The sequence below is a fragment of the Sciurus carolinensis genome, chromosome 12, assembly GCF_902686445.1.
Source record: "Sciurus carolinensis chromosome 12, mSciCar1.2, whole genome shotgun sequence".
Classification (NCBI taxonomy): Eukaryota; Metazoa; Chordata; class Mammalia; order Rodentia; family Sciuridae; genus Sciurus; species Sciurus carolinensis.
Window position 1 is genome coordinate 106474503 of NC_062224.1, and position 12423 is coordinate 106486925.

The 12423-nt window shown below is 33.9% G+C and overlaps 1 protein-coding gene across 3 annotated transcripts in view; it reads right to left on the minus strand.

Annotated features, from left to right (window-relative positions):
• Positions 1–12423, minus strand: part of Ralgps2 (Ral GEF with PH domain and SH3 binding motif 2) — a 162660-nt gene that overhangs the window by 84073 nt on the left and 66164 nt on the right. For all 3 annotated transcript variants that reach the window (XM_047520003.1, XM_047520002.1, XM_047520001.1), the window contains exons 5-6: positions 8093–8176; positions 675–764 (exon numbers count right to left, since the gene is read on the minus strand). In XM_047520003.1, the coding sequence (XP_047375959.1) occupies positions 675–764; positions 8093–8176 (174 nt within the window). The remainder of the gene's footprint in view (positions 1–674; positions 765–8092; positions 8177–12423) is intronic.

Consider the following 12423-nt stretch of genomic DNA (forward strand, 5'->3'; position numbering starts at 1 on the left):
AACACGGTACTTTCACTTCATTCTACCTTCTTCATTCACGGGTGAGTTAGTTTATATATTTATTATAAAAATCGTGAACAATGAGCTTAGCTACAATCGCCACACTTCTTAGTGAACTAAATATAAATCTGGAGATGCTTCAGGTTTATCTCATTATACTCTTTAAATTCTGAGTATCCATGAAATCGAAGCTCCCTTGCTCCTGCTCTATGTACTATCTATGCCACACAATAACTGCTCAGTTAACAGATTTGGTAACAACACATACACTATTTTTTTACAAGTCATTCTCCACATGGTTGGTGGGGTAGATCTATTTCAGAAGCAATTCTGTTTTCACCTACTTGATCATAATTATATGGCTTTCTCCATCACCTTCAGAATAGTCTCATACTTCATAAATATCATAATCTGACCTCTGTCTACTTATCCAGTGAAATAGATCATGTAATTTAGCTACTAAAGGAGAATGGATATAAAAGAAAGAGGAGGAAAACGAGGAATAAAGGAAAATGCAGAGAAAATAAGCATTCAATAAATAAAAAGACTGACATTAATCAACAGGTATTATTTTTCCAGTCTCAATAAAACAATAAATAAAGTATTATTGGCAAATATTGACTAAAAACATTAATGAAGAGTTGAATTACAAAACAAAAACAAGTTTTTCTTACCTTAGCAGTTTTAATATAGTGGCTCAAAACTTCTGCTCTAATTTTTAATGTTTGAGCATGAAGAATCTCTCTTACAACCCAAAAGCTTACCTGTAAATATAAATGAAAATCACTTGAAGGGCAAGATTATTTACTTGCTAGGATCAAATTAATGAAGAAAACTACTTGATGAACTTCCAATAGTGGCTTTAAAAAACAATGTTTTCTTTTGCCCTTAACTCATCATAGCCAATCTTCAAATATTGTACTTTTTTCAAACACAGAAATACAATGTGTGTGTGCCCAAACATAAAAACATCATTAATAAATCAAAGTTTATATGAAGTTTTATGGAAAGGCTGAGGTTGTGGCTCAGTGGTAGTGCTCTTGCCTGGCATGTGTGAGGCACGGGGTTGGATTCTCAGCACCACATATAAATGAATAAAATAAAGGTCTATCAACATCCTTAAAAAAAAAAAAAAATGCAACACGACCAGAGCAATACAACACGAAACTACACAAATACAATTTTTTTGTGTGCTGCATTTTGAAATATTTTGGCAGAATTAGGTTAAGTTCTAAAATCAGACATTGTTGAAGACACTACTAATAGCTTGTTTTTCTGTGGCTGTGTAATCCTACACTGTCATTTGTTTATACTAAGCAGAATTATAAGCATGAAGGTTCCCAAGAATGGTTTTCTTTTTATGACTAAAACAAAATGCCATAAGAAAATACATATCCGAGTTAGCATTCTCATATTAAGACTGCATTTCAAAAATCTGATGCTTTCTAATTCAAAGAAACGATCTTCTTCTTCTTCTTTTTTTTTTTTGGTGGTTGAGAAACCATCTTCTTGATATGGAATTTCCAGCTGTGGCCTCATACCAGTGCTCAAAAAGTCTTGGATTTTGAAGCATTTCACATTTGGATTTTCAGACAAAGAATGTTCAACTGTATATTATTTTGAGATTGCTGTTTATTATGTAGGATAAAGCAAATGAGGGGACTATTAGACCTGTGTTCTTTGGAAAGAAACCAGGATACCGGATGTGGAAGAAAAAGGACATGAAAATATAAAACAGAAGAGATGAAATAAAGATTCTACTCCTAAGTATCTGAAGTAGCAATATAAATTTATGTAATATTTTACAAAGTTGTGTATTACATATGGATATACAAATATCCTAGCTAGATCTGCTAAAAAGACCTAGAAAAATCATGATCACCCAAATAGCAACAAGCATCCCTGGCATCCAGATCCATTTTCTTCCACTGTTAAGAAACCAGGACTTCTTAAAGAAATGTGAACTCCACACAGGGGGCAGAAAATACACAAAATAAACCTGTAACATCCTGGCCTACCAGAGGGTAAAGAAATGATTACAAACTACTAGGTCATGACAAAGACATGAAAGTCAATCTGAATAGACTCCCACTGGCCAAAAATGGGACAACATGAAAATGGATTGAAATCTATCAGTTTATAATGATATATATTTTTTAAAAATTCTGGTCACCATCTAAGGATGACAGATCACCAATTCATTATATTTAAAACTACTCCTTCCTGTCCCAGGAAAATGGGCTTCTGGGCAAGTAAATACCAATTAAGAGAAAATGTCTCTTCATACAAGTATTCCAATGAAAAAAGAAATCAGGGAATGAGAATTTACCTCTAATAAGCCCAATTAACAGATTTGCACACAATTATCAAAGAGACAACCAGATATTATGTGTCTCCTGATGAGCAAAGTACAACACAATCTATACTCTTGCCAAGGGGATTGAACCTGATCCAGAACCTTTGGAACCAGCAGTTATTTGCAAAAAAACAGAGTACACTTTACTTCACAGGATGCAATCTAGGTCAAAATGCCTGGGTTGTGCCATAATTGGTAAAGAAAATAAAGGCATAAAGGGGGAAATTGTAGATTAAAAAATCTTAAACATCAAAATTTAAAAACTGGCAAGACCTAGAGTTCAGGATCCAAATTTAGGAGACAAAACAAGAAATAAAAGGAAGTTAGTACTGTTAAGAGAATGGCTACTTTTGGAGGAAAAAGGATGTGCCCGGGGTGGGGCACATGGATGGAGCATCTAGGGCAGCTGGAAATGTTATTTTTTGACCTGAGTAGTGACTATAAGAATATTTGCCTGATGATAATCAAACCATACATTTATTTTGTGGTTACACCCATGTTTTTTATGTTACAATAAGTAGTTTAAAGCAAATAAGAAGTAAGGAAATAAAAAATGACAAAGATCTAGAAATGGCAGAACTTCTAAAACTGGGTACAAAAATGAACATTCTGGTAGATCTATTATACAGCACGGTGAGTGTAATTAATAATGTATACTGTACCTGAATTTGCTAAGAGAACAGATTTTAAATGTTCTCATAAGAATATAATCATTTCACATGAGGTACTAGATATTAATCAACTTGATTTAGTCATTCTATAGTGTATGCATACATCAAAATACCATGTTGTACACACAAATGTATACAATTTGTCTATTTAAAAATTAAAAACTTGGAATAGTCAGAATGAAAGTTCCTTGAAGGTAGTGATCTCTATTTTTCTTACTTACTGATATACCCCAAACATCTAGAACAGTGCCTAGGACATAGGAGAAATTTAATAAACATTTATCAAAAGAAAATGAGAGATAAAGTCATTTTACACAAATTGGGTTGCAAAGTGTGATGATAGTATTGATAAGACTATGCAGAAAGGAAAACTCTTATAATACTACTCTGCTGGTAGGAATATAAATTATATGATTTTGGAAAATAAAACACTCTTCTACGGCTAAGCATGAATATACTCTATGACTCAAATTTTATATCAAGGGGCATATTATTTCTAATAGAGTATTATGTTCTTTACCCATTTTATAATATTAATTCAGTGAGTCTAAGCAGCAATTTTTTCAACTGATTTTTCTAACAGAAAAGATCAAAGTACATATCATCTTATACAAGAACTCAACTGTGTTGAGTTGCAACATATATTATATCTTACTATAGGTCACAGTAAATAGTTTACTAGTTCCCTGCCTAGAGAATGTGCTAAACAAGGGCAGCAAAAGACTTTTGTTCTTTGTTAAGAGCAAAAATTAAGAAACATACCTCATGGTCACCCTCAAAAGAATGATAAATTCATTGTGAACATGCTCAGAAATATATACTTTAAATTGTGCATGCTCAGAAACATGTCTGTACCTATAATATTCTTCTATATGAACATTATAAGCTCCCTGAATAAAATACCCATGCTTCCATTTCTCAGAGGGCATTGCTTTGCAAACAACCTTAGTGCTCCCTTCCCTGCTGCAGGTAATAGTCTTTCTCCACTCTTTTTATCTCCTACTTCTGGTTTTTGGCTTTGTGCTCACCAAGATGGGAACACATTACATTCAGTTAGATGATGGTATAATGTAAAAAGATGAAAAATAAGCATGATTATACAACATGTTGATAAAAATATATATCCCTGGGTAAGAACACAAATATTTCTGGGAAATCTAAAAAAGGAATTAGGAAGGAGTTAAAAAATTTACTAAAAAAAGGAAAAAGGAAAAAAAGCACATATATAGATTTCTAGATAATGGTACCTACTGAATGAAAGTAGAGGGAAGAGCACAGAAAAACAATTCAATAGTGTTTAGTAATATTCTTATGTGATGAATTCAGCTGTTAAAATGCTTTTTAACATGTTGTATAATATATATGTGTTATATATTATAAAGTTATAATGCTTTTTAACATATATAGGGTTAATCATATAAATTGGTCATTTTTAGAGGCTAAAAATGGCCATAAGTGGGCAATTTCATATGACTCAAATACTTAGCACACTCATTGAAATACATCAGTTATTTCACAAAAAAGTAAATCTTAGAAAACATTTATTCATAAGATATTAACTATAGTTGCTTTATTCAGAGTTTATAATCATATGTAAAAATCTTACATTCATAGTCAAAAATATGTTACACCTTAAAGATAGTTCCTTAACTATTTTTTTAAAAATACATATATTTTTAAGTTGAAAATGGACCTTTATTTTATTTATTTATATGTGGTGCTGAGGATCGAGCCCAGGGCCTCACACATGTTAGGCAAGCGCTCTACAACTGAGCTACACCAACCCAGTTCCTTAACTTTTTGTTATGGAAAACCACAAGTGTTTACTGGACTAGACAGAAGATAATAATAAAGTCCCAGGACACAACAACTATCCTTAACAATCAAGTCACTGCCAAGTTTTTTACCTGTACTGTCATACCATCCTCCTATGCCCTGGTAATATGAGGAAGCAAATGAGACAACATAACTGCTTCTAATTTTTTTTAAAAGTTCTTTTTAATAAACATAACTTTTTTAACTCCTAAAAAGACTAATTGTTAACACTATCATATTTCTAATCAAATTTCCAATTACCTAAAGACAGCACTGAAAAGAATTTAAGATGTTTCCTCTTGAATTAAAAGGGGGGGGGGGAGGAAGTCACTGGCCAGGAGATATGATCATATCATCAGAAAAATATCTGAGATGGAGGGATTATTGAAAGAATAATATGTTCAAGTAAGTAATATAAAAATCTAATTAAAAGTAAAGAAAAGAAACAAAGGAAAGCAGAAACTAAAAAACTGGAAAACTGATTCCTGAGAAGCAAAACACACAGGCAAAGATTCACTGCTAGTTTAGGGCAGATAAAACTCAAGCAGGTGGTCAGTCCGAATGGCTTCCTAACGGCTTGAAAACCAAGACAGTACTAAGGCTGCTATTCTGACTAACAAATGAGAGGAAAATTTCTAGAAAGGAGGGAGAGATAGAGGGAAATGTCCCAATGGACAAATAGCTGTATAATCAATTCCTTGGCTGACCTTGGACCCTGGTGCATGGGGAGCGGAAACTACAAGACCAACTGAAAACAAAATCTAGACGGCTAAAAGAAATTATCTGCTCCCCAAAGAGAAACAGAATTTGGAAGATCAATCCAGCCAAGAAGACTGCTTGCTAAAATAAAAACCAACACCCTATGAAATAGAGCCCAGAATCTCTGTAACATATTGTCCACATGCTGAGTATACAAATGAAAAAAACTACCAGAAGTGCAGAGAAACAGACTGAGAATTGAGAGGAAGCATTTGCTGGGTGCAATGGTGCACGCCTGTAATCCCAATGGCTTAGGAGGCTATGGCGAGGAAGGACCACAAGTCTGACGCCAGCCTGGACAACCTAAGTAAGACTGACTCAAAATAAAAATTTGTAAAAAGGGCACAGGATGTATCTTAGTGGTAAAGTGCCCCTGGGATCAATGCCCAATATAACAACTTCACCCCCTTAAAGAGAGAGAAAGCATTCAGTAGCAACAGCACCCCAAGATAAGCATTTTGCTGGAATTAGCAACAACCAAATGCAACACAGTATCCCAAATAGTATCTTAGAACAATAACAGAAAGGATACTAGTGGGAAAACTAAAGAAATCTGAATGAGGTCTTTAGTTAATAGTATACTACCAATGTTAACCTGATTCTGTTAACTGTATTTGTTATAAAAGCTGCTGACATGGTGGGGAGAGGGAGTATGGATAGATAAAAACTCTCTGAACTATTTCATTTTTTCCCTAAGTCTAAATTAGACTTCCCCTTTGTATCATATTAGATATAGCTGCCCACAAGACACTCATTTAAAAAATAAAGATGCATGATCTCCAGGACCATAAAATCATTCGATCAAATGCATTACAGGTTCTCTCTAAAAGATTCTTCCCAACTTCTTTTCCAATGTTCAATTTCAGATCTCCTGTGACCTTCCAGAAAATAATAGAGTAATGGAATAACTATGTAAAAAAGCTAGCGAGAAGATCAACTACAATCTGGAATAAGGACAAAAGTTTTTGGTATTTTGTGATATGTTTGACAATGTTTTTGACTCACTTAAGAATGAGAGATTAAAAGCTCAGATCAAATTTCTGAATATTCTAACAATGCTTTTGTATACTAGAAAAAAAAGTGTACTGTGATGAAAAATTCTGACCAACTCAGAAGAAATTTTAAAGTAACTGTTACGTAGCTCAGAAACACAATTTAGTACAAAACATGTCTTCCCTATGTGCCTCTAATGGGTTTAATCTAATTCTTAAAAATTTCCATTTTGGGGAGTTCAGGGAATAACATGAGAAACTATTTGCTATAAGTGCCTAGAAATGCTGGATTAAATAAAACAAATTAACAACAGCAACAACACACACACATATGTCTGAGATGAAAGGATTTCCCTAGAGACCAAACACAAAGAAGGCAATAGCAAAGCAGTGGTTATAAAAGTGGACTCTGCAGCTGTCCTTGCAAAGCTGCAATGACAGAAGTCTAGGACTTCAGACTTCTTCAGAGACAACACAGCCTCACACTTCTCCCCTCTACCTCCATGTCTACCCAAGGGCTCCTCAAAGGACTGTAATCTCAGTGAAAAGGTAGACTAAAACAATTCACCTATTGGAAAAGGGAGACAACACATAAGTTTGTCTACTGGGATGTAGGCTCTGGGACATCAAAGAGAAAAAATTAGTCCCTCATGAAAATTTGGAACCAAAGGCCTGCCCTTAGCTGGATTTAGAGTTTAAGGTTCCATTACAGAGAAGTACAGATATCCACCAATCAAAACATTTAACGTAAGAAACAGTCCCACGAATGTGACAGCTCCAGGAACTAGCAAAGCAAGCAGCCCCCACAAGGGCTATACCCTCAGTATGGGCAGCAGTGAATTCCCACAGACAAAGCTCACACAGGCACAAACTTTCATGGGCACAGTTACCGATCAGCTAAGAAAACGAACCATCATAAGGACCAGCAGAAATAAACAAAGACGTATCCCAAGAACTTCAGATAGTAACACAGAAACTATACAATAAATTGTTCAAAAATTATTTAGGAAACTTTTTACTTTACTAAGTAAGAACATGACACTTGGGTAAAAGCACATAGTCTGAAACAGAACACATCTGAGAGAATCAGTGAGCTGAAATACAGATTTGAAGAAATCACTCAGGATGGAATACACAGAGAGAGGTATGAAAACAGGAAAGTTTAAGAGACAAGCAAGAAAGAATGCCAACCTTCAATAAAATCCCAATAGTACGGCTGGGGAGATAGCTCAGCTGGTAGAGTGCTTGCCTTGCAAGCACAAGGCCCTGAGTTCGATCCCCAGTACCTCAAAAAAAAAAAAAAAAAAAAAAAAAAAAAAAAATCCCAATAGTAATTATAGAGGGGAAAAAAGCAATAATCATAAGGAGACAAAATCTGAAGAAATACTGGCCAAAAATATTCCAGAACTGATGTGAAAATAAAAATTATTTCTTAAATAAAAATTATGTTCTAAGGAAATGAATTTCAGAAACTAAGCATCAAAAAAGTAAAAACTCACGTGATTAAATCTTCTTGTGAAGGCAACTGCATTTGGTGCAGAACTATATTTTTCTTTTTTATTCCATCCACAACTTGAAAGCTCCTAGAAAATTAAAGTGAAAATTAAATATAAATTAAAGAAATAGCCGTGTTTTCTTGTCATATTAAGGATTTTAGGACTTTAAAGAGAATATGTGTTCTTTTCTGGAATGACTAATTTTAATAACAAGATATCTATTATAAAGAGTCAGTAAAATCACAAATGCAAATTTTGCTGGAAGAATATAAGCTAGCAAAATTATTTGTTTAAAAGAACACAGGTAAACTTAAACATAAGTGGATTCTTCTGGGAAGAGATGCGAGTCCAAAGAGGAAAGATGCAGAAGTAATAAAGCTGAGCACTTCACAACTCACAGTGAAGACTCCTAGTTGTCGAGTTCCATTCTGTCACCAGAGTTCCCATAATCAGTTTTACAGTATCTCACTCTGACCTGACAGTTGCTGATTCTAGACATTTGAAAACACCTCTAGTAAAAGGGTTCTTAATCCCCCAAAGGACCCAAGAACTAAAATGCAAAAACTAACATTAACCTTTAAGTGAAATGAGACATTTCTTTACAATTATAAACACAGGCTGAAGATTACAGTAGTATTGGCAATACATGTACTTGTCGCCAATAAAAATCAGGTATTTTCAGTTGGTGCAGATCTCAAAAATATTTATACTCATCATTACTTCAAAATTATAATCATTATTAGATCTACCTCTTATTTTACTGAATATGTTAATAAAGAAGCACATATATAGCTATAGAACAGTTTTTAAAAATATTTGGATAATTATAGTTTACTAGAACAAATTTCCTTTGATTTTAAAGAGTTTCTGTCTGCCAAAGGAGTCCATGGTCCCATGTGGGTCAATGACCCTCTGGAATATAACAACAGCCACCAAATAGAAAGAGAGATAGACAAACACACATACCATTCACAGGGAAAAAAAGAAAAAGAACTCTTGAGTTAGGGCAGGGAAGAGAAGAAAACTGAGAAAACAAAAAGATAAATCATGTAATTACTTAGATAAGAAAAACTATTGTGCTCAATTAGGCAAAAACTAGATATAAAGAAGAAACACTGAGAACAAATAAGGCTTTTAGAAACAAACAAAAAAAAAAGAGAAATTATAAAATCAACAGAAATGAGATAAAGGTGATAAAATCTTTTAAATAAAAAGCTAAAATTAGGTACCAATTAATTTTATGTTAATGAAAAGTCTGTAAGAGTCAATACCTAAATAACAGGAATTTTAAGAGAAAACAGAGAAAATAAGAGAAAAGTAAACTATTGAAAGGTAATTCCATTCCCAGAAATTTAAGATAAGAAATGGCCTGCTTAATGTTCAACACAATAGATTAAAAAAAAGAAAGAAAAAAGAAAAAAGATGTAAACCAGAGCAAGCCATCACAAAATTGTAGGATACTGATAACAAGAGATCATAAAGTCTGTCAGAGATTCAAAAACAGAACAAAAAAATAGATGACATATAAAAAAACAGGGACCAGCTCTGGAAGTTACTAGACAACTGAAAGAAGCAATGTCTTTGAAATTCTAGAGTTCTACATTCAGCAAAAGTATCAATTAAGTATGAAAGAAAACTACAGACATTTTTAGACACAAACATTTCAATTTGCCTTCTGTGCACTTACTCCCAGGAGAGTCAGTAATAATACATGTTCCTTTAAAGTAAATTAGCAAACCAAGAAAAGGGAAAGGAACCGGGTTTATAGCATGTCCTTAGTGTGCAGAAGGCCCTGGGTTCAATTCTCAGCACCAAGAAAGAAAAAGGAAAAGGAAAATGGAATACATGAGACCCAGGAAATGGAGGAACCAACAGAAAAACAACGTATTTGAAATCTCCTGATTAATCTCTAAGGATAATCCTGGGACCTTAAGAAGAGTCAAGAGAGAACAAGAGGAGAAATTTCACAAGAGAAAGATTTAGAAAAATGAAATCAAATTCCTGATGTGTTTCAACATATTGAGAAATTCACTACATTCAGTTTTGGCAAGAAAACTGATAATAGATACAGAGCGAGCCAAAGTAAATTTTCAGTGCAAGGAAAACAAAATTTGAATAATCACAGCTCAGAAGTAAAGAGTATATAGTTACATAGTCAAAATCGTGATATAACTAGAGGGGGAAAAAGAGTGAACAGTGCTAATGTGATGGGGGGCTATAACATATAACAGTGAAATAACCTACTACAGCATAATCAACACATCTGAATCTAAAAAATCAAGAAACAATAAACGTTTAGACATTATTTGAAAAATGGTCATAAATCCCCTAAGGAGAAATAGCAGGTGGGAGGCGGGGAGAGTGGGACTGACAGGGCTGTGTCAGTTGTACTCTGCTCTTGTACAGAAATCGGGGTTCCTCGAACACGCACACGCGTATCTCCACTAAAATCTTAAATTAAAATAGAAACGAAAAGGAATGGGCTGAGTCAGTGGAAGACTGCAGAAGTAGTTATTACCACACCACAACGCTCCAGGAAAAAAGCAACGCTCCATTGACGAGGGTACTGCCAGTGTATATGGAGACAGTGGTAGATTCAAGATACCCTGAAGGCAGACAGGACTTCAAGTGAAGAACTGGATTTATATGATGTAAGCTAAAAACGAAATATCCAGGACTACTAAATCTCCAGGTTTCTGGCTTGAGATGGCAGAATGATGAAGAAAGCGCTGACAGTTACTGTTTGAACAAAGTAGAAAAGCAGTAAATGCTCTATGGATATGAATTACTTACTTTAAAAATTAGATTATAACTTTTCTTTTTAAACTGGGGATTGAACCCAGGGGTGCTTAACCACTAGCTATATCCCCAGCCCTTTTTATATTTTATTTAGAGACAGGGTCTTGTTGAGTAGCTAAGGATGGCTTTGAACTCGTGATCCTCCTGCCTTAGCCTCCTGAGCCACTGGGACTACAGGCATGCACCACCATGCCCGGCTAGATTATATCCTTTAAGTTTGAATTTAATGAAAGAAAAAACAAAATGACAGAAGCAATTCTACACTAAAAAAATTGCTTGCTACTCAATTAGCCTAGATGTATGCTCATTTCATAAAATCCCCCTGTAAAGGCAGAAAATATTATGGTAATATAAAATTATAAATATAACTACTATATAATTTATGATAAACATTATGCTAACAATGACAGATAACATAAAAATGATATTATAAACAACCTGCTTTCTAGAAAACACTTCTGTTCTTTCTAAAATCACAGCATACTTAAGACAATGACATAAAGATATCATATTTTAGGGCAAAATTCCCAGGGCTAAATCTATACATATATTGAATTTGGTTTTTAACAAAGTACACAAAATTTCCAAATTTATATTACTGCTACAATCAAAATGTATCCATCAAACTTAGCAAACCACTCAAACAGCCATTTGACACAATTCACTCTCAATTATAAACCTTTAAACATAAGGCAGATTTCATTTTTCTGTTAGAAGTAATACTACATTATAAATAACAAACTTTTTCTGACATTTCTCATCATTTCCTAAAAATATAGTCCTACAAGTGGAATCGTTAGGTCAAGGAGCACATAATCTTTTCAAGGCTTTGATACCTGTCAAATTTCCCTCCCAAAAGAAGGGAGGGGCCAAAAAACATCTAAGAACTATACAGACATGTATTGTTAAAAGTTTCAATTTTATGGATTGACATTGTACTATAATTAAGTAAGATATAACTGCTAAGGAAAAAACTGAATGGAGGGTAACTAAGACTGTCTTTACTATTTTTATACTTCCTATAAATCTCTTAACTATTTCTGTACTTTTTTTTTTTTAACAATTTCCTGTGAATTATCTCAAAATATAAGGTTTACAAAACAACAACAAAAGGATTCATAATGGATTATGAAACTAAAATTTTCTTGGGACTTCAGGGCCCCACTCACTGGTTTCTTCATAAACCTTGACATGTGTTATGGTTACCTCATCTCAAAGGAATTCTGTCCTGCCCCAACAATCTCAACCTCCCAACAAGCCACTTAATTTCTTACTTTCAAGGTTTTCTCTTAGCTTAAGGGAGATCAAAATAGGCCACCTCAAATATACTTCTTTGTATATTTCAAATGGGTTATTCAGAGAAATTGGAGACTTCTCTAGTCACAGAAATGGCTCTGAAAAGCTATACTTTAAAAAAACATTTTAAAATTATCTACTTATGTTAGTAAGCAGGGGATATAGGAAGAGAGGCTCTCTCCAAGATCACCTTTTTCTTAATCTTTACACAGGAAGGAGAGACTGGGGGTATGACATCT